Source organism: Protopterus annectens, chromosome 8.part0, assembly GCF_019279795.1.
Source record: "Protopterus annectens isolate FY-2018-M chromosome 8.part0, PAN1.0, whole genome shotgun sequence".
NCBI lineage: Eukaryota > Metazoa > Chordata > Ceratodontiformes > Protopteridae > Protopterus > Protopterus annectens.
Genome location: NC_056741.1, coordinates 808312473 through 808335172, shown reverse-complemented (window position 1 = coordinate 808335172; position 22700 = coordinate 808312473). Strand labels below are relative to the sequence as shown.

Sequence of the window (22700 nt, the reverse complement as noted above, 5' to 3'; positions counted from 1 at the left end):
TTTTATGCTTTCTGAGAAACTATTGCAATTATACATAGATTCATAGCTATTCCAAGGCCACTTAGTCTTATAACCATACATGGCTTGCCAGTGCCCTCCTTCAGGCTACACCTCCTTCCTCCAGCTTGGCCATACCATCAATCCTAGAGTATATTTATAGATACCCATCCAATTAACTTGGTTTATGCTTAAAGAAAGATAATGAGTGGCACTACTTACCATGCAGGGGTGTTTATTTCAGTGATTTAGGAGGTGCTGGGTTATAAACCTGTCCCTCCACCATGTTTTATTTATCTGTTGGTGAATATCTAGGTTCCTGGTTCTAGTATTTGTGGAGATATTGGACTTGCAGAGAAACACGATGTCCAGGAAACTGCATCTCTGATGGAGATGTAAGTGAGATAGAGATCTCCCCTCAAGGGTATATAAGACACTGAATAAAGGGACAGAGCTTCCACCATCTCTTTGCATCTCAAGGACTTTCGGCCTATGGTCTTTTTGGTTTAGATCCTTTGTGGTCTTTCTAATTGTATATTATATTTAGTGGCATTGTACTTGATAACTGGCCTAATCAATGTAGAGTACAAGGGAGTGATTACTTCTTTAGATTTCACTAATATTCCTTTGTCAAATATCTGGAATAAATAAAATAATTTACTCACAATTGTTGTCAAATGATGGTCCTTGCTAAATTTTCATTTTGAAGTGGTGTGTTGGCACATACTGTATGATAAGGGGAGGAGTTGACTACCAAAAAGCTATGATACTATGCTTTTTAGCATTTTATTTGAGCCCATTTTAGTTCACCAAGAGTCTACCCAGGAGACTTTATTCTGGAGGGTTTGGATGTCATATGGTGACAACCCCCGGGCCTATGGCTAATCATTGAATGGACTAACCAGCAAATGGCACATCACTGAAATCTAATTGTCAAACATCCATCCATCGAATGAACACTTCATCAAACCTGTGAGACTGGAAAAGTCACTAGATGGCCAACACTTCCCCGTGTCACAAACGGCAGTATTTCAAAAACATCCATGTGGGGGACTTCACCCCCTACACCACCAATGTGGGGGACTTTGCCCTCACGCTCCCCCTAACTGTATATACCAACTCTGTGATCATACTACAGTGGGGAAAAGTGAGACTGGGAAGTGTTGGTCAACTAGTTACTTTTCCCATCACACAGGTTTGATGAAGTGCTCATTCGATGGATGGACATTTGAAGATTAGATTTCGATGATGTGCTATTTGATGGTTAGTCTGTTCAATGACTAACCATAGAACCACCAACCTCTATTTTGCAGTCATCCATATAACACATATCTTAGTAATATGACCTTGTATGTATTTTAGGACTACACACACACACACACACACACACACACACACATATATATATATATATATATATATATATATATATATATATATATATATATATCAACTGCATACATAAACATGTAATAAAAATAAAAAATCGTATTAATATAAAATAACCATATCTAATGCCATTCTTTTGTTGACAATTATCAGTAATCTATTCTATCACTGATTTAGGTGTTGACCAGGTTTTAAGGATAGAAGAGAGGCAAACAACAGTGCCCAGCAGGGTAGGAATTACAGGATTTTTGGCCAGATGCTGCAGTTTTCATTTACTGAGATGTTTAGTGAGTCACTCTGGCAGTTGGCCCAGTGAGTTAAGACTGGCAGTTGGCACTGACGATTCAGGCTGGGGGCTATATTTCCTGTGATACAGGGTTTGATCCCCTCATACCTCATTTACCTACTGTGTAACCTTGAGCAATTCAGTTGACAAGGCAGTGCTTAAGGGCAACTGCGAATTTGGGCTACACTTCTCAATGGTCCCCTGGACTGTAAGCCTAGTAATTAACTGTGAACCTGTATTTGCATGCCTTTTTTATACATTAATCTGCCTAATACTAGTGGTGTGATTAACAAAACCAGATCCCTACTGGCCATCAGCTTTGTGACTGAGGTAATTTATTTATGTATGGGCAGTGGAACAGACCCAAGGAGTGTTGTCTCTCTGCCCATTGTATTTCAGACCTGAGTCATGATTGTAAAGGGTATCTGTACCAGTTCACTAACACAATTAACAAAAAAAATGAATAAAATAAAATACCCCTCATCTCTTTCCACTCTTTATGTGGAAGCATTTGATAATCTATATTGTGACTGTAGGACCATTCCATATGATAAGCATAATTTCTGTTTTGTCTTGCTGTTTGAAAAAAAATTAAAATGCATGTATGTGATCCTACTAAAGCAGGTATCTATCTGTAATAGCCGTGGTATGGATTTAGTAGTTGATCTGTATCATCAGCCGATTGAAGTGGACGGTAACTATAGCTTTCTTTCTGCATTAACTCTACTTGGTTAAAAACATTGCGGTTAGATTTTACTGTCAACTTCAGAGACTGTGCAATTAATACCAACCACAAAGCAAACATAGCACATCGTACTACTGCATGCCCATGCCATTAAGTGAGAATCATGAAAGGAAATGCCCCTTGGCTGTCAAGATGAGAGAACTGTCCAGTTCATCAACAGCATGGTGCTCTTGTAGGTCAACAGAGCCCAATACTTAACCATGTTATGGAAGAACATAGCATAAGTTCAATATAACATGTTTTACTTGGCTATGCACCCGTGTAGATTAAAATATATGCTGTGGAAATACTCTTCTACAAAAATAAGAGCCTTACCCAGGTAAGAGAGATATGAGGTTGGTATTGGAATAGTGCATGTGGGGTATCAGAAAAGCAGGAAGGAATGAACCAGGCATAGGAGAGCAAACATTTTAAACCATAAAAATAATGGTACCTCATAGGTACACATCACAAGTGTAAATGTTAAGGAATACATTATTTAGCATTTCCTGTCAGGTGGCTCGTTGTTTGTCTACACAGATATAGTGTTGAAACACTCTTCATAATATGAAAAAAAATACTTTTGCCTAAGGAAACTGATAAATTGGAGCTGTTATAAGAAAATAAGTAGCTGAGTACTTAGATTTGCTCACTTGATAACAACATGAAACCTTAGTTACAGTGATACTGTTTTATATTATCTTAGTTAGTGACAAAGACCTAAGATTAGATATAATCTTCAGTTGTCCTAATGTCCTAAGATAATCCAAGGCATTTTTTTCCAGCTGTCACATAATTTTTGAGGCATGTCACACATTTAAACTCTCAGAAACTATGGGTGTTATTATAATAAGGCAGTTAATAAACTGTCCTCACATGTTTCATATCATTGAGTAAAAAGGTGGATGCAGCTGCCTAAAATTCCAACTCTTTAGAAGCAAGTAAGAAAATATATCCAAAAAGACGTAGTCGGACTAACACGAAGAAAACAAAAAATAGTTTATTAGAAAAAGACAACCAGATGAGCGCTTTCACGTACTCCCCTGGTACGCTTCATCAGATCTACATTAATTAGAGCAACTACTTGCATTTAAATAGTATAATGCAATTACATTTCATCAATCAATTAATTAATCAATTATATTAAAAATAAATCTAAAAGCTAAAAAACGAAAACGAAAAACGAAAATAACAAGTATAGTAGTCAATTTGTATATCAAGACATCAATGAAATCAGAATATCTAATAAAAACTTTTTGTAAAGCACTAATAAAAAGTATGTATGTATACAATGAATATGTGACATTATGTTAGCAAATCAACTATATATAACTCAATATAAAATTGGGAGATTCAGATAGCTAACATAAACTATATCAGATGTTAAAGTATCACATAAAATAACATGAAATAAGATAAAATATATCTAAATATTATATTATAAATATTAAATTTAAAATTACATCATGTATTTATATCAACTTGCATTGTTCTTTAATGTATAAACATTGTAAAAATGCACTGGATTCTATTGTGTATTAAATTTTCAGTTTCAGTTGATCATTAATCACATTTTTGACCACTTGTTACATACACTTTCACAATTTTTGGTGAAGAACAATTGATAGTAGGTCCAGAATTAGTCATTAAGACAGACAGTACTAATCACCTGATGGTGTTAATCCTGCTTCTAACACCCATTCAAGCTGATAGTGTTTGAAAGGTAGACAATACACAATGGTTTTGTTTCAGTGTAACTTAATCATGGTACTAAACATGCAATATTCAGTGTCACAATTGTGAGAAAACTACTTCAGGTTGCATAAGTAATGCAAAAAGCTACTTTCCTTTTTCAGCTGAAAAGATTTTCTCACATATAATTTTCCTTTTGAGTTTATAAACTATATACAGCTGGATCAAGCACTAGGCAACCTAGGCAGCTTCTTAGGGCCCAGTGCTGACTGTGAGTCTTGCCTCCTGGCCGCAACATTAATTTAGAAAAAAGAAAAAAATATGGCTACATCTTATTCAAAACTCCCTGCTAAGCATAATTCCATTTTTCCATCCATATTTTGACTTTGTAAACTGCTTCTTGAACTAAATGTTGTAGTAAATTCTTAAATCTGTAAATAAGTATATGTTTTATAGTGTATCATTGTATCTGTAAACATGTATTGTTAATTTCTTATATGATCCTATTCATCCAGGGTGTGCCCGCAAATGGTCCAATGAGATCATGCAATACCCCAGCAAACAAATACAAACAAATACAAAGTTTTCCATTTTCCATTTTTTGCTCAACATCCACATACTGCTAGCTAGTAAGATAGGAGCAAACATGCATGTAGAGCAAAGCAAACAGGCGCAAGATTTAATTTTGCAGCAGAACAGGCAAACAGGCATTAAGAATGCCCAGGTATGAGTTACAGGAGAGGCATTTTTTAATTTATTCTTCAAGGGAAGTGGGCATTGCATTTGTAGGTAAAGCACTAAAATGCAAAGTTGTTTTCCAGCAGCAGCTTCTGCATTAGAAACAGTCTCTTTAATGTAGAATTATTCAGATGGTTTTACTTCTGCAGAGATTGTGCATATTGACTTAGCACATATTATCAGGTGGTTAATATTTCTTATACTCTCATAAATATTCTTCTGTTTTAACTGTGCTACTTCTGGCTGGATCTTATGGTGTAATGAAGCTAGGGATCTTTAAACAGTGTAATGTAGTTCATCCAAAGCCACCAATAAAATACTTGTAATTTATTTGTAACTGTAAAGGGTGTATACCATCAAAAACATGTCTGTTACTGCTGGCGGGGTTTGAGAACTCTGTGAATGAAAGTACCGTATGGCTCTTATTTGGTCATTTTTAAACCATTTAGTATGGCTTTGCAGGACTAATATGCATGTATGCATGTGTGTCTATGTGAGTTAAGTAGGATCACTTTTTCTACTATGCATTTGTATGAAACAAAATTGAAATATGTGACTTTTGTGATTATTATTATTAATTTTTGACCCAGACAGTTGAGAATGATGCACTCAATGCAGCTATAATTGCTGGATTTGGGGAATGTGTGTAAATAAAAGTGATAGATCCTTCTGAGCTTATAAAGCTAAAAAGTCATTATTCTGTATTTGCAGGACTAGTGACCATTTATGTGAAGCAAATTGGAATACTTTACTGTGGCCAATTTTATCACAATCAAACATAATGTGTACTCAGTCAATTTAGTGGCCATAATTGCTGAGTATAGATGTTGGTAGACTATAATGCCAGCAGTTTGAGTGGCCTTTTATGGTTGAAATGTTCTGAAATGGGTACTTATGTCATTCCTGATTGATACATTTTTTCACTGCATTCTGGAAAAAATGTTAAAAACTGCAAACTTGAAATGTACTTTAACAAATGTTACTGCAAAAACAAGAAATATAATGTAAAACAATGATTAAGGTGACACAAAAAGCACATGCAAGTATGCCTGGTCTTAAAAAATATATGCAGGGGGGGGGGCATGGTTTGAAAACAGCCTGATGACCAGGGTACACTTAACCCACCACTAGCCAGATGCCTTTTCAATGAATGTGAGCTTCAAGGGAAGGGAAGTTTATTGTTGCTCATGCCAAGTCTGTTTTCTATGTGCAACTGTTTTGTTTAGCAAATGGCCATTAGTTAATGGCCATTAGTGCTTATGGTATAAAATCTGAAATAAAAGTTTTAAATTAAATCCAAATCTCTGTAATAATTGCAAAATTAAAGAAGAAAATAGTATGCACACTGACAGATTTCAACAGTATTGAGGTAGGGGAAGCCAAGAAATGTAACACATGAATGGCCGCTAGGGAGGGGGCCCTGGTCCATTACACTGCCTAGGGCCCCATTTGATAGTAATCCATCTCAGGAGCTAGGCAATTCTGATTCATCCTGTCAACAGTTAGGAATGTAACAATTAAGTGACTATTGCTAGTTATTAATGAGTTTAGCCTTGAGGGAGTCAGGGTACCAAAATCATGTGAGTACTAGATTGTTCACTTAAGTCATGTGAGCACTAACCTTGTGACCACTGGGAACTCATATATTGTGAGCTTGTAAAAAATCCACAATTTGGTGAGTATAATTAATATATCACTCCAGATCAAATTTATCATTTAACCAACATACTTCACTTATAGGTGCTTGTAGCAGAACTAGTAGTATTGTGGCTGAAATGAGTCATCTGTGATCAGTCTGCTACACAGTAAAACAAACAATTAATAATAAATGCTACTGAATAAGGTTCCATTTGCTCCAATGAAAAAAAAACTTTTCTTCTTATTGTTCTGTGCAACTACACAATGAGTGTGTACCTAGTAAATCTCTTTCCAATCATTATTTGGTTTCCTATCAGACTCCATGATATGGAAAGACTGTTGTTAATGACACCAATATGGGATCAAGCAACTATGTGTAATGAAATGACACAAGCAGCATTTCCTGACAAATTTGAATCAAATGTTTGTACTAAGATGACTTTTATATTTTTTAATCAATTGAATGCAAGACTACTGTGTGAATGACAGCCTTTCAATGTATGGACTTAATTCTGTCGTATCAGAAAAAAAAACTTTATGTGTAGTCCATTGAAATGACCGCTATTTCCACAGATATAAGAAATAAAATGTACTAATCTACAATTTTATACAGGACTTGTAGAGACAAAGTACAGTTGTGTGCACTTACCATAAATGTAGATGTTCGAGTGTATTCACTGTTGCAGTCATTACATTTGGGTAATTTGCTGGCAGGTTGCCCTCTGTCAGCCTGATTAACAAAGACGTGGGTCCTGCGTCAGTTGCTGTCCCTTCTACCATGATGTCAGGTCGTCAAGGGTATAAAACATGCAGCCGATGCCATTACATCAGTTTTTATTGCCCCAGATGTCAGGTGCCCCCCAAATGGAGAGCAAAAAAAAAATATATATATGTATATATATATATATATATATATATATATATATATATATATATATATATATAATTAAATACACAAAAAATATACCTCCAAGCAAAAGCAAATACACCAAAAAGGCTTTCAAGCATAGTAAAAGAAAGTAGAGGTATAGTAAGAGAAAAACAGGGGGCTGGAGGGAGGGTAACCAGGACTGCAACAGTGAATACACTCAAACATCTACATTTATGGTAAGTGTACATGACTGTACTATGTTTTTCGTGTTTCACTGTTGCAGTCATTACATTTTGGTAGATTCCCAAAGCTATGGTTGGGAGGATGGATTTATACAGCATTAGGACCAGCTGTAAGGCCCTGAAGGGTAGCAGTGGCAAAGCCAGCTCTGTATTTAGAGAAGAAAGGTAAATGGTAATGTTTGGTGAATGTATGAAGTGAACTCCAGGTAGCAGCTTCTAGAATGTCTGTGGTAGGAACACAGCTGAGAAAGGCTGTAGAAGTAGATGCAGCCCTGGTGGAATGAGATCTGATCCCCTGGGGGATAGTTTTACCATGGTGCATATAGCAGAAACAAATAAAATGGCTTATCCATTTGGAAAGAGTCTGCTTTGAAATAGCCTTTCCCTCTGCCCCTGCAGCAAATGCCACCAGTAGTTGTTCAGATTTTCTTAGAGATTTTGTCCTGTTTACATAAAATTTAAGTTGTTTGTATACATCCAATGAATGCAGAATCCGCTCCTCCTTGTTCTGTGGATTGGGAAAGAAAGTTGGCAAATGAATGGTCTGATTAAGAGCCACACTGGATACCACCTTGGGCATGGAGGATGGATTGGTCCTGAGAGACACCCTGTCAGCATGAAAAATAATGAAAGGCTCCACTGCCATAAGAGCCTGTAATTCAGAAATCCTTCTAGCTGAAGTGACTGCTAAAGGGAAAGCTGTTTTCCAGGAGCAACATTTTAAGTCTGCAGTAGCAGCTGGCTCGAAAGGAGGGAGAGTGAGTTTTTCCAATACAAAATTGAGGTCCCAGGCAGGGGTTGGAGCTCTCCTGGGTGGTCTTACATTTTTGGCCCCTCTGAGATGCTGCTTTAGTAGAGGATGAGAGAAAAGGGGAGGTTCTGTGTTGTAATGAGCTGAAATGGCTGAGGCATGGATTTTTATGGAAGAAAAGGACAGGCCCTTCTGAAGCATCTCAGTTAAGTATTGTAAAATCTGAAGAATATTGGGCACTACTGTGCTTATTCCTTATGATTGGTTCTGGCACAGAATATTTTCCATTTGTCAGCATAAGATTTTCTAGTACTAGGCCTTCTCGCCTCCAAAATTACATCCATCACAGATTTGCTGAGGGATGCTAAGGGTGAATTTAGGTGATTAGCTATGCTTCAAGATTCAAAGTTTGGAGCTGAGTGTGCAGAATTTGGTTGTTCTGCTGAGACAGTAAATAAGGTGTCTGAGGCAGGTGCCACGGTGGAAGGTGTGACACATTGTGCAGGAGTGGGAACCAGTGTTGGTGAGGCCAGTCTGGAGCAATCAGAATCATTTTTGGTTTGTCCTGTTTGACATTTAGTAGAACTTTGGAGATCAGAGGCAGAGGGGGAAAAGCATAGACTGATAGGTTTTTCCAGCTGAATGATAGAACATCTACTTTCCAGGCTTTTTTGTGATGAGGTCTTGTGCAGAATTTGTCCAACTGATAGTTCTGGGGTGAGGCAAAGAAATCTATGTCTGGACTCCCCCATTTGCATGTCAACATGTTGAAAATCCATGGTTCCAGTTTCCAATCATGTGGGTCCATGGGATTTCTGCTTAGTTCGTCTGCCAGAGTATTCAGCTTTCCTGGCAGGAATTGAGCTTGTAGTTGTATTTGGTAGGTCAAGGCCATGTTCCACAATGCCATGGCTAGTCTGCAAAGGGGGTAGGAGTGTGTACCCCCACTTGTTTATGTACCACATAACTGTGGTGTTGTCTGTCTTTATCATTAATTGTCTTGGATGAAGGTAGTCCTTGAAGGCTGTCAGTGCATTCTGTACAGCTAGCATCTCTTTCTGATTGATATGAAGGTGCATTTGATTTGGGCTCCATTTGCCCTGAATGCACTTCCCTGCCAGATGAGCCCCCCCAAGTATAGTCTGTTGCATCTGTAGTTAGGGTTTGGGTGGCAGGGGGTGGAATGAATGGCAGTCCCTTGTTTTGGTGGCAGGCCTCTGCCCACCATAGGAACTCTAGTTGCAGGCAAGGTATAATATGAATCATTGTTTTCAGACTGTGACAGTGTTAACTCCTTAAACTTTTTAAGTACCACTGAAGTTTCCTCATATGCAGTTTTGCACATGGAATTAGAAGAATGCAGGAGACCATGAACCCCAAAGCTTGCAGAATTTGTCTTGCAGATAGCAGGGTTTTTGTGGCCACCTGTTTGAAGTAAGTTACCAAATGAATTTGCTTTTCTGGTGTAAGATAAGCCATCTGGGCAGTTGCATTCAAGCTTGCACCCAGGAATTTAATTTTTTGAGAGGGTACCAGTTGTGATTTATTTTCGTTTATGGTGTACCCTAGACAAGTTAGAACCCTTTTTACAAATGCCAGATACTTTAGAAGAATGTCCTTGTTTTCTGCCTGAATTAGACAATCGTCCAGGTATGGATATATTTGAATATTTCTTTGCCTGCAAAATATGATTACTGGAGCCAGGCACTTTGTGAAGACCCTGGGCACAGTAGATAAGCCAAAGGGCAGTGCAGAGAACTGGTAATGCAAGTAGTCTGCTTTGAAGCGTAGGTATCTTCTGCAAGATACCCTGATTGGGATATACAGGTAAGCCTCTTTTAAGTCTAGAGTTACCAACCAGGCATCTTTGTCTAGCATGGGAAGGTAACTGTTGAAGAGTTAGCATCTTGAATTTTGGAATGTCCAGAAATGTGTTTAGAGTAGATAAGTCCAGAATTGGACGCCATGATTTGTCTTTTCTGAGTACCAGGAAAAGTCTTGAATAGAAACCTTGTCCCGTTTCCTCTTCTGGTACTGGATGAATAGCCCCTATGTTCATGAGGGACAGTACTTGTTTCTGGGCCTCTGCCCACTGATTTGGGGGCCGATCTGGCCATCTGTTTGGGGTTGGCAATGTGGGGAAATGAAATCTATCCCTGGGATGCTATATTTAAAACCCATTTGTCCCGGGTTATAAGTTGCCAATTTCTTGCATGAAGTGCCAGTTTTCCCCCCCAAAGGGGCGGCTAAAAGGTAAGTGCTTGGTGAGTGTAGAGGGAAGTCATTGAGACTGTTTACCATAGGGAGGTGGCTTGTGGTTCCCAGATTTGGAGGTGGAGGCACACCATTGTTTTGTTCTGAAAGTCCCCTGTGACTGAAACCTGGAGCCTTTGGAATGTCTGGGTTTGACTTGAGTGGCTCTCGAAAGAACTGGAAAGGTCCAGTTCTTAGTAGGCCAGTGCCTACTAAATTTTGGAGGTTGCACTTGTACGAAATCTTTCACAGTTTGCATAGATTTAGCTTTATCTTCCATCTTTTTAAAACTTCTTCAGCCTTATTACCAAAGAGACAGTCCTGTTGTAAAGGAGCATCCAACAATTTTGCTTTAACATGATCAGGCAGAGTTTGCTCTTTGAGCCAAGCATGCCTTCTTAGCACAGACCCAGTTACAGCAGCCCTGCAAGAGGCCTCCAAAGAATCAAAACCACATTGCAAAGTATGTTTTCCAACTTGTTCAGCTGAATGCAATAAATCCTGTAAATCTTTATTTTCCACACAGTCAGAAATTAAAATAATTTTCTGTTTAAGCAATCCCATGATATGCTGTTGATATTTAAGCATATGAAATTGACAGTTTAAAGCCCTGATTGCCAAGGTTGCAGAAGTGTAAACCTTCTTACCCCATCTATCCAGCACCCTGGAATCTCTATCAGAAGGGGTAGGATTTTTAGCAGTAGAGGCCTTAATGCCCTAGCGACCCTGAGAAATAGTTTCAGGATCTGCAATAGGATTTTTGAAAAGGAATTTGTGGGAGTCAGGAACCCTGTAGTATCTGCTGGCTTACAAGGAGCAGGAGGCAGAGAATCAGGAGTCATACTAGATTCTGAAAAAACATCATCAACAATGTCTAGAATAGGAGGTATAGCCAAAGGCCTATGCTGAGGAAGAAGAAGAACATCCCTAAGTCTCTTTTTAGATTCAGAGAAATCCTGACTTTCCCAATGGAAATGTTCCTTAAGGTATGTAAAGTTTCCCCAAAAGAAAAATCCTCAGGGGGAGAAGCAGAAGGAATGGAATCTTCTGCATCAGAGTCCTCGTAAGTAGGTATAGACAAGTCCTATTCATTAGAAGAGTCAGAAGAAATAGAATCCTGTTCAGAAGATTCATAATCAATGTCTTGCCTATGGCCTCTTAGAAGGAGGGGGTTGGCTAGCCCTGATCAGAGTAATTAAATCTTCAGCCATTTTGATAATTTGTTTTTTAGGCATAGGGGCCTGCATGTGTGGCCCAGGCATCATTTTTTTAGACATAGATTTAGATTTTGGCCTTAGGTTTGTAGATGGTGTCGGTCTAATATACAAATCTGTAGGCCTTAAAACACCCTCAGAAGCTGGTGCCTGCACAGCGGCTCCGGACCCATCTAAGGTAGAGACATCTACGGGTTCCATAATTGAAGCATCTTGCGGCATACCGGACTCTGAATGGGTCTCAGTAGAGGCCTGCGAATCAGAAGTAGTAGGTATCAGGGGCTGCAAAAGTGCCTCACTGAGTGAACTGGCGACTGGCTTAGGAGAAGCGTCGTCATCAATTTTGGACCTCGATGGCCTGTCTCTTTCTTTTTCTTTGCATTTTTTAGGTATTCTGGTAGTCGGATTGCTAACTGACGACATTTCTGGATAATTAGATCTTGAGCCAAAATATTTAGAAGCAAAAATATACCAATGTTTAATAGTGCGCTGATTAAATTTAGCACAAAACCGACAGCAAGGTATGTTGTGGTCAGGGCCTAGGCAAGGAATACAGTACAAATGAAAATCCTTATGAGGTATTTGCTTCCCACAAGTAATGCAATTATTAACTTTTACTGACATCGATAAGGAGCAAGAAAAAGTTTCCTCAACGGGGTACTTAGCTTTTAGTTGAAGACTTCGGTTCTGAAACTCGAAAACGAAAATTTCAAGAGTCGGCCAACCGGCACTTGCGAACTGCTTCTGCTTCGGGCACTGCGCGGCAAGAAAGACTGATGTAATGGCATCAGCTGCATGCTTTATACCGCTGACGACCTGATGTCATGGGAGAAGGGACAGCAACCGACACAGGACCCAAGTCTTTGTTAATCAGGCCGACTGAGGGCAACCTGCCAGCAGATTACCCAAATGTAATGACTGCAACAGTGAAACACAAAGAACATCACTAGTGTGTAGACAGTCACTGAATAATGAACTGTCATATTTAATAAGACACATTTATTGCTTGAATGCCAGGAAATGACAGCTGTGATGAAGAAAGCAGCCATGACTTTCAATACTCCTTCACTTCCTTTGTAAGTCAACTCTTTCTTTAGGGAGTTAAGTTTACATTTTCAAAAACATAGATTCCTTTGTAAATTACACACATACAAATACAGTATACTGATAGAACAAGATTTTAGGTAAGAACTATCTACTGTTCCCCAGCACTAGTACATGTATAAGTAGAATGCATGAGAGATAACACGGATGTTGCCATCTATCAGTCCCCAAAACTGCTTTATGTGTATGCAGATTATATGTGATCTCAGAAGTGATGCCATCCACTGTTTCCCAGCATTGCTACATGTGTAAGAAAACTGTATGTGCAATATCACTTGGCCATCTACTGTTCCATGGCAACTATTGCATGTATAAGTAAACTCCATGTGTGATGTCTTGGGTGGCCCCATTTATTGAACCCAAGTGCCACCACATGTGTAAGTAAACTATATGCGTGATGTCACAAGTGACACCATTTACTACTTCCTTGCATCACTGGATATACAAGTAAGCTGTCTGTGCAGTGTTACAGCTAGTACCACATACTGTTCCCCAGCACTAGTTTATGTGTAAGCAAACTTTATGTATGATGTCACAGGCAGTACCATCTATTGTTCCCAAGCAACAGTACATTTGCAAGCAAGCTGATACTATTTACTACTCTCTAGCTCTAGTACACATAAGTATATGTAAGTAAGCTGTATGTGTGATGTCACAGATGGTACTTGCTGTTCCCCATCACTAGTACATGTGTAAGTAAACTGTATAAGTGATGTCAGAGGTGGTGCCATCGATTGCTCCCCAGCACTAGTACATTTTCAAGTAAGCTGGTACTATCTACTACTTCTTAGCTCTAGTACTTGTAAGTAAATTGTATGTGTGACGTCTCAGGTGGTGCTATCTACTGTTACCCACTCTAGTATATGTATAAGCAAACTGTATGCATGATGCCCTTTCTACTGGTTGATGAACTACAGAACATTCACTTTCTACTGTAGTAGAACACATGTGCTTATATTCCAAACTAAAATCTAACCTTGTCAAAGTTTGTGAAATTTGTAATCAAATGATAAAGCTAATTTTACTATCTAATAACCAGCTTAATCCAGTTCATAGTTGTACATTATCTGTAGCCTGTTTTTGGCACACAATGAGCACAAGACAGTGAAAGTAATTCTAAATAGGCATGCATGCATGGACCAGCCCATCACTAGACACACACACAACTATGCAAGCACACACGCACTCTTGCATACAAACAAACACACACACACACACACACACACACACACACACACACACACACACACACACACACTTACACACCTAGGAGTAATCTGGGATGTGGGTGGAAACTGAAGCACGTGGCAAAAAGCCACATGGGTCCAGGGATAATGTACAGGATGCAAACACTGCACAGAAACTACATCCACCCAAAAGTAGAACTGGAGAACCAAATGCAAGAGGCAGTAACACCAACCACTGTAACGCTGTATTGGTTTACTAGGAAAAGGTTTTATCTTCTTTAACAACATGTACACTCAGTAGCAATCCAAAGAAATTCCGACATAATATCAAATATCTACTTAATCTTACACAAAGCTTCATTCCTTTACAATGCACAAAACTCCATTATTTTACATACTTAAATTATGCTAAGATTGTTACCCAGTTTGTAGAATGTTTTGTGATATACTATAGAAGGCCCTGGTTATTATCAGAAGACTGATTGTTAAACTTCAACACATCACAGTCTTGACTTTGTCCAGCAAACAACTTAATTAAGTTGTAGCTATAAATTCCTTTGTAAGGTAAAACCTTGGCCTGCTTCAGTTAACAATCTACCTCTGAATTTTTTAATGGATAAGCAAGAACTATTGCTAGCCCATTTTCATTGTTAATTAACTGATCTAACAAAGAGGGATTAGTTTTTATTTTCTAGAAAAAAGGCAAGTAACTTGCTCATGCATAAAGGACGAACACCTGATGCATTAAATAAGTAATTTCCTATAACTTCTTTGCTGCTTTTATAAAAAAAAATATAGAAAAATATATTCATTAACAATTATTTCATCATCTAATCAAGTACATCCTTATCAAAAGTTCACAGTTTGATTTCAGGCTTAATCACTGCACCAGTACTGTCATTCTAGAAGTTAGAGTACATGCATGACCTACTAAATCATGGCCAATTTGCTGATTCAGTCTTTTTAGGCTTTGCCAACGTGTTTGAAACTGTTAACCATGTGGTGTTTTTCTTTGGTCATGTCTTTAAATGCAACTAAATAGTTCAAAAGCTATCAATAAGAAGAAATGGCAAATGATCATGTGAAATGTTGCCATCTTACAACTGCTACCTGTTACTGTTAAGATTCCCCTTGGGATGGGTATCAGTGCCACTCATTTATTTATTATCTTTGAGAATAAGATGGTCTATAATTGTTCATAGGTTCATAGGTGTTTACTAGGCTAATGACCACAAGAGCCTTTTTAAGCCTAGTCATGCATCCCAAATCTCTGACAAGTTCTGATACCCTTGAAAAGTGTTAGCAGGGGCCTGGGAGACGAACCATATACAGGTTACCTGTGTCCATTAGAGACATAGGTGTCAAACCAGGGATAAATTTCCAGTTTCCCATCCAGTTGTTGAAGTTGCGCTTGAATTGGACCAGGGAGGAACTCTGTTTCACATGGATGGGGAGTCTGCTCCATAGACGGGATAGTCTCTGGGACACATACCTATCTCTCCAGCAGGTACTATTTATATCACAGGTGAGGTTTAAGTTTTTAGAATGGGTAACTCTGGTGCCATTTGTTTTGTGGATATGCAGGAGGTCCATAAGAGTGAGAGCTGACAAAAGTCTCTAGGAGACAGAATACAGGGATAGGGCCTTTAGGTGGTCTGCATAGGATATTTTGCTTATAGGTTCATAGGTTCAAATTATGCCCTGTGTTCTTTTAGTGAGGCACCTCTGTGGACATTCCATTTGTTAAATATGCCTTGTTAGCTACATACCAAAGGGGACATTGTACTCAGTTATAGGCCTGATGAATGCAGAATACAGTGAAACAATAACTTCCTTGGACCTAGATACCATACCTTTGTTTATAAGTTGCGCAACATAGAATGATTTCCTTACCACTGTAGACACATGATGGTCAAAGGCATGATTACTATCTAAAAAGACAGAGTCCGTGGATAGTCAGAGCAGGACATGTTCTATATTTTAAAAGTAGATCTGATGAAGTCTCTACCAATGTAAGATGAGACAAAAGCGCTTATCTACTTTTAAAATAAAGAACAATCTACTTTTAAAATATAGAACATGTCCTGCTCTTCTGCTTTGTTGCCTTGCTTTTGGAATGATTACTATGTATGCGTGTCCCTAAGTCCCTGTCTACTGGGTCAACTTTAAGTGGGTGTGTTGTCAATATGATAGTTACCAGGGATGGATGACTTCCCAAAGGATATTGTTATGCATTACTTGGCATTTAGTTTTGGTTCATGGCTCTGACACCAGTTGTTTGTCTGAGTCAGCCCCTCCTGGAGAACATTTGTGTCAGTGTGAGATTCAATGACAGCTCCCAATTTGCAATCATCTGCAAATTTAGTCAGCCAGAGTCCACTGACATTGGCCCTGACTTCTGATAAGTAAATGCCAAAAAGGAGTGGTCCAAGGACTGATTCATGAGGGACTCCACTTGTGACTAGCCTCTTTGTAGAGATGGAGTCCCCAATTCTAACTTCCTGGGTCTTGTCTGTGAGCCATTTGGCTATCCACTGGGTGACATAGGGGTTTGTACCTAACCTCTTGAGTTTGTCAACAATGCCCAAGTGGGATATTGTCTTAAATGCCTTGGCCAGGTCAAGGTAGGCAGTGTGAACAATTTTGGCCTTATCTATTGTTTTGGTGACCTTCTTAAAGAAGTCTTCCGGGTTGATCTGCCCTTGACGAAACCAAACTGGGTTGGGTCCGGTGCCTGGAGGTTTATTAAATCTCTTTTTATTAATCTGCATGATAATTCTTTCCATGGCTTTACATATAAATCTAGTGAGACTTATGGGTCTATAATTTCCACGGTCTGTAGATGGCCCACCTTTGTGCAGAGGGATGACTGTTGCCTTTCTCCATTCATGAGGCATGAAGCCTATTTGGAGTTTCCAGTTAATTAGTAATTCCAGAGGCCCTGATAGGTCATGTTTCATGCTATTTAGAAGGCATCCTGGGATATTGTCTGGGCCCATTGGTTCAGTGTTCTTGGTCTCAGAGAGAGCATTAAGGACTTGTTCCCTAGTGATAGTAGGTGGTGTTATATTTGATGATATTTCCTGAGGGCGGGTTGTGGGGGAGAGAGGGGTAAAGTTGTTGCTGAATTTATCAGCCAGGAGGTTTGCTATAACGTCTGGCTCAGTAAAGGTGGCTCCATTTACAATGAGCTCTGTACACAATTGTGTATTGCCTTTGAGGTTGCAGGCATAATTAAAGAATGCTTTGTGGTTGTCAAAGTTACCTCAAATTTGGCTTTGGTGGACTTTATTTGTCCTTTTAGTTGTTTGTTTAGTTTGATGAGAGGTTTGTTTGTCATGAGAAAAAGTGATCCAGAATGCACCTTTTTGTACATAATACAATCAAAGCAGTCAGCGTATACCACTATGGATATTCTTCATATTATTTGCTATTATCACTTAACAATCGCTACTCAATGACTACTCCTAACCAAGCAATGGCTTATTGATGCACCCTAATGCAATATGCTTAGATTAATTTGAGTAAATATATAGTTACCTTTGCATTTATAGTCCTGTGTGTGTGTGTGTGTGTGTGTGTGTGTGTGTGTGTGTGTGTGTGTGTGTGTGTGTGTGTGTGTGTGTGTGTGTGTGTGTGTATATATATATATATATATATATATATATATATATATATATATATATATAGATAGATAGATATATGCTGTTTATCTTTGTCTTTCTCTGTAAGTGCTAGAACTTATTATACTTAAGTCTATGTTATGTTATGAATATTTTATATGAGCTTTTCTCCTTAGGCCTCTGCTGAAAACAGGTTATATGCCCAGTCAGACTTTACTGGTCATCAAGTGAAGTAAATAAAATAAATAAATAATCCAGGATTAATTTATTGAAATTAATGCTTTTTTGGGACTACATCTTAATATTACTATTACAAAAAACCTTAGTTATTCTCAAGAAAGGGCCAAAAGCAATGCCATACTATCATTACTGCTCTACCTGAGGGCAATTCTGGAATCTTCATCTCATTAATAGACTGTCATATCGTCAACTGTTTAGAAAAGTCACCACTGAGGAAATAATCTCAAGTGCTTGTTCTATTGATATTATGATTCTGCAAACATTTGCATACTGCTATGTTCAAAACCAACCATAAGCTACATAGGTTCATAGGTTCATAGGTGTGTGTACTAGGCTAATGGGCCTGGAGCCTTTAAAATCCTAGCCCATAGAAGTGCCTTGGCATTGTGCCACCTGATGTTAGTTCCCAGTGCCTCTATCAAGTAGAGCCACTGGAGCAATCCCCGGGGTGAACTTTCTATTTCCCATCCACTCATCAAGATTCCTCTTGAAGAGGGCAAGTGAGGAGGTGCTCTGCTTGACATGTATGGGAAGTCTATTGCAGAGCATGGGTAGTCTCTGAGTTATGAACCTGTCCCTACAGCTTGTTCTGTTGATTGTAGTAATAACGTTGAGTTCTCTGGAGCATGTGGTGCAGAAGGATTGGGATTTCTTTAGATGTAGCATTTCTAACACAGCTGGGTCAGACATGGCTTTGTAAGTCATGCAGAGATTGCTTCTTAGTAGATAATATGAGACAGAGAATAGCTGGAGTTTTTGCGTTTGTCCATGTAGGACATGTGTTTAAGGCCTAGGATCCTCTTTGTGAGGTACTTTTGTGGTCTTTCCTGCTGTTGCATGTGTCTAGTGAGGTACACACCAAATGGGGCAATATACTCGATGATTGGCCTAATGAGGGAAGAATAGAGAGGTGATGACCTCTTTCTTCCTGGATGCAAAACCCTTGGTAATGAGATGAACCACATCGAAGGACTTTCTGATCATAGTGGCAATGTGGTGGTTGAAGGAGAGGTTGCTGTCAACCTGTGTCCCTAGATCTGTTATAATGCCATCAGTGTTCAGTGGGCTTCCATTGATGTGGTAATTAGTGGGAACTGAGTTTTCCCAAAGGGGATAATGACACATTTTTTGGCATTAAGCTTAAGGCCATATATTCAACACCAGTCATTGGTCTCAGTGAGGCCATTCTGTAGGATGTCTACATCACTTGGGACGTTAATAATGGCTCCCAGCTTGCAGTTGTCTGTGAACTTGTTCAGCCAGAGTCCCTCTGTGTTGGCCTGGACTTCTGAGAAATAGATGCCAAACAGGAGAGGGCCCAGGACCGATCCCTGTAGGACTCCACTCGTGACTGGTCTGCAGTCTGACTTGGAGTCCACTACTTTCACACTGTGGGTTTATCTGTGAGCCAATAAGCTTAGCCACTTACCACATGTGATTATCAAACCCTGCACCTTGTATCTGTAAGGTAAACACCTTAACCATTACGCCAACCTCCCTTCTAAAACAGTCTTTCTCTTCCTCAGTGCTCATTTATTCATTCACCTCTATATTTTACACATTTTCCAGCCAACCTAGAATCTCCTTTAATACACAAGCTTTAGATGGCTTACATAGGGGTAGCTAGATTTGCTGCAGAACATCACTGAATAACATGCCCCTGCGTAACCATTCATAACTTTAGATGCTTGGAGTTAGCCATCAGTATTCCTTAATTCAGTTGATACATTCTCCCAAGTGTTCGGATCTCATTGATCCAAATCCTCCCAAACTAGGCATAATTATAGAGATTTTCACCAACAAGAAGATGCTGGAAAACTCTGGAACAAGCTATCTCATTCTTTAAGACACATCAATGAAAAGGCCTTTTAAAATATAGTCAAACACAACTTGTCACTGTGAACTGTATTGCAGCCATCATTATTATCTGTGTACCAGCTTATCTGCAATACCTTGGGTTTGGTGACATAAACTTAAGTTTTGGCTTTGATGTGTCAATAGTTTTTTGTTAGCCCATTGCAGCCATCTGAAGCTTACATGCTAGTTGCCTACCCATATTTATATATGTTATTCTGTCCAAAAAAAGTTATTGATACATTAATGTATATTTCTGCAGCATATGTATTAGATATCTAAGTCACATTTATAGTCATTAGCTTAATTTCCAACCAAAGTTAATGAAACTATAAATAAATAGGTTGCTAATGTTGCTTGTAAAGTACAGGTTGCAAATATCATACATAAAAAGGTGAGCCAAGTAAAGACATCAGCAGCACTTTTCTTCAGACAGCTGGATGTATAATAGTAGCAGTAGTAAAGGTACAAAAAATAAAAAGGAAATGAAATAAATATTTAGTATTAATAAAGAACCATACTTAAATAGAAGTCCTGTATCACTCTAAGCATGAGTTTCTTTGTAAACATATTCCGTCCTTACGGTCCTTCAACTTCACGGGTAATAGTCATTGAAGAAGGGACCAGAAAATGCATCATTCTGAAACACTAGAGACTGAAGTCAAGTAATATAACTATGAACGTACTTATTTTACTTCACTAAAAGAATCCAGAAGACCAGTCCACCAGCTGGAAACCTTTGCTCTTTCAATAACCAATCCGCCAGTTCGTAAATGAATAAAAGAATCCAAATCCAAGGAGACCAATACTAAAAGATAACAATTTATTTTAAGCACAAACCAAGTCCTGCTTTTCGTCAGCGACTCCTCACCAACTTCATCTGAAATTAAAATTTAAAAATGCCGTGCTATTGATGTGGCCAGGTTAAAAACCCTCCAGCAAGTGAATCTTGACAAAGCATCACAATAAACAAATTAAAGACCACTGCCTTGTTTAATACCTAGCAGTCTTTAATTTGTTTATAGTGATGCTTTGTCAAGATTTAAGAGGGAACTTGGTTTAACTTTAATGTAGTATTCATGGGAGGGGGAACGTGTTGACATCATTCACTTGCTGGAGGGTTTTTAACCTGGCCACGTCAATAGCACAGAATTTTTAAATTTTAATTTCTGATGAAGTTGGCGAGGAGTCACTGATGAAAAGCAGGACTTGGTTTATGCTTAAAATAAATTGTTATCTTTTAGTATTGGTCTCCTCGGATTTGGATTCTTTTATTCATTTACGAACTGGCGGATTGGTTATTGAAAGAGCAAAGGTTTCCAGCTGGTGGACTGGTCTTCCGGCTTCTTTTAGTGAAGTTTGTTTTTGTTTCTTGAGTTGTCGAAAGGTACTTATTTTAATTATATTTTGGTATTATACATTGCATTTAAAAATAACTTTGTATACATTGCATTCAACAATAACTTTGAAAGTAATCAGTTGTTTGTATTTTGTATTATATGCTGCATGTTATATTCCCCTGTACGATGAAATTAAACAGGAGAACTTTATCAAAGCAAGCATCATGAGATACAATTTGTGGTCCTAATGATCAAAGCAAAAAATCCTTCTTCCTGCCTCAAATCTGTATTTAAAGGCAGCCTGTCAAGGAATTTTCATTTTGAATTATTCTAGAGCCAAATGGCTCTTTTTATGGGTTTTACTTCCATGCAGAAATGTCTAATCAAACAAAACAAAACAAAAAAAACAACAGATTGTAATATTTTACTTAATGTAGCATACAATTCAATGCAGAGTCGTAGTTGCAAAGATCACTGGAGCAGCACTTTGTGTTGAAAAGGATATTTGTGGTGCCAACACTACCACTCCCAGTTTGGTTACAGATGTCTGGGTACTCACAAGACTTCACCATAGTAGCAAAAACAGAGGAACCTGAAAGAAACACAAATATTTCAGGCACATATACTTTTCTTGTTCATGCAAGAGTTTCTTTGTTGTGGCAAATCATATATGTGAGTTCTTCTGAATAACTAATTAATGAAACATGCTTCAACTCAACCTATGATATGCAAGCTTGTGGGACTGCATTGGAAGATGAAGCACTCATCATATTCTTAGCTAAGACAGTATGCATAATGGATGAAATTGAAACGAAATTTAAAAGTTTTCTATCAGAACTGGGAAAAAGAAAAGAAAAAGATGACATATTCAGTTCACTGTTATAACTATTAGATATCAAGCTTTTATTATCTTTCAGTGTGACTTTAATATACGCTTTCAGTAGATTCTCAACAGTTACAGAGTTAAACGCTTCCCATAAAGAAGTAACAATGATAGCAAAGACAGCACAGGATTAGTTTGAGTTATCACCATTATAAAATATTGGTAAACAGATTATTATTTAATTGGGACTGTGTGCTGCACATCTATCTATTCTAAATCATTGTTTAAATGTGTCTTACTATGCTGAAAATTAGAAAATACTCTGAGACAGGGTAATTCCAAAAACAAGGCATCCTCAGATATACAACCGAATGTGTTGTACAAGGTCATTTTCTTCTAATACACCCGGGACTGTTGAAATGCAGATCAAACTGACATAAGGTTTACATTGACATGACAACATGCATACAACATGGTAAACTGAAATGAAAAAGAGCTGCCAGTTGATATGTTTGCTGGCCTAACAACAGAGAGAGAGAGACCACATGACAAGAACATTTGGGTACTCTTTCATGGAAATGTGCCTAACTGACCACCTGTTTTGTAAACAGCTTAGTTTAGATCATAGTAGGCTGTAATTTGTTTATATTGACATTTACATTTCTTCCTCCTTTTAGACTGAAGTTGTTTCATTAGGTCTCCTATAACAGCTATAGTCTGGAACTTGTGTTACG

General features: G+C 38.3%; 1 protein-coding gene across 1 annotated transcript in view; it reads right to left on the bottom strand.

Moving 5' to 3' along the window:
• Window positions 1–21738, bottom strand: part of LOC122809060 (protein psiQ-like) — a 120997-nt gene extending 99259 nt beyond the window's left edge. The window contains exon 1 of the mRNA XM_044080275.1: window positions 21586–21738. Coding sequence (XP_043936210.1) covers window positions 21586–21715 — 130 coding nt within the window. The 5' untranslated portion in view covers window positions 21716–21738. The remainder of the gene's footprint in view (window positions 1–21585) is intronic.
• Window positions 21739–22700: the final 962 nt, after the last annotated feature.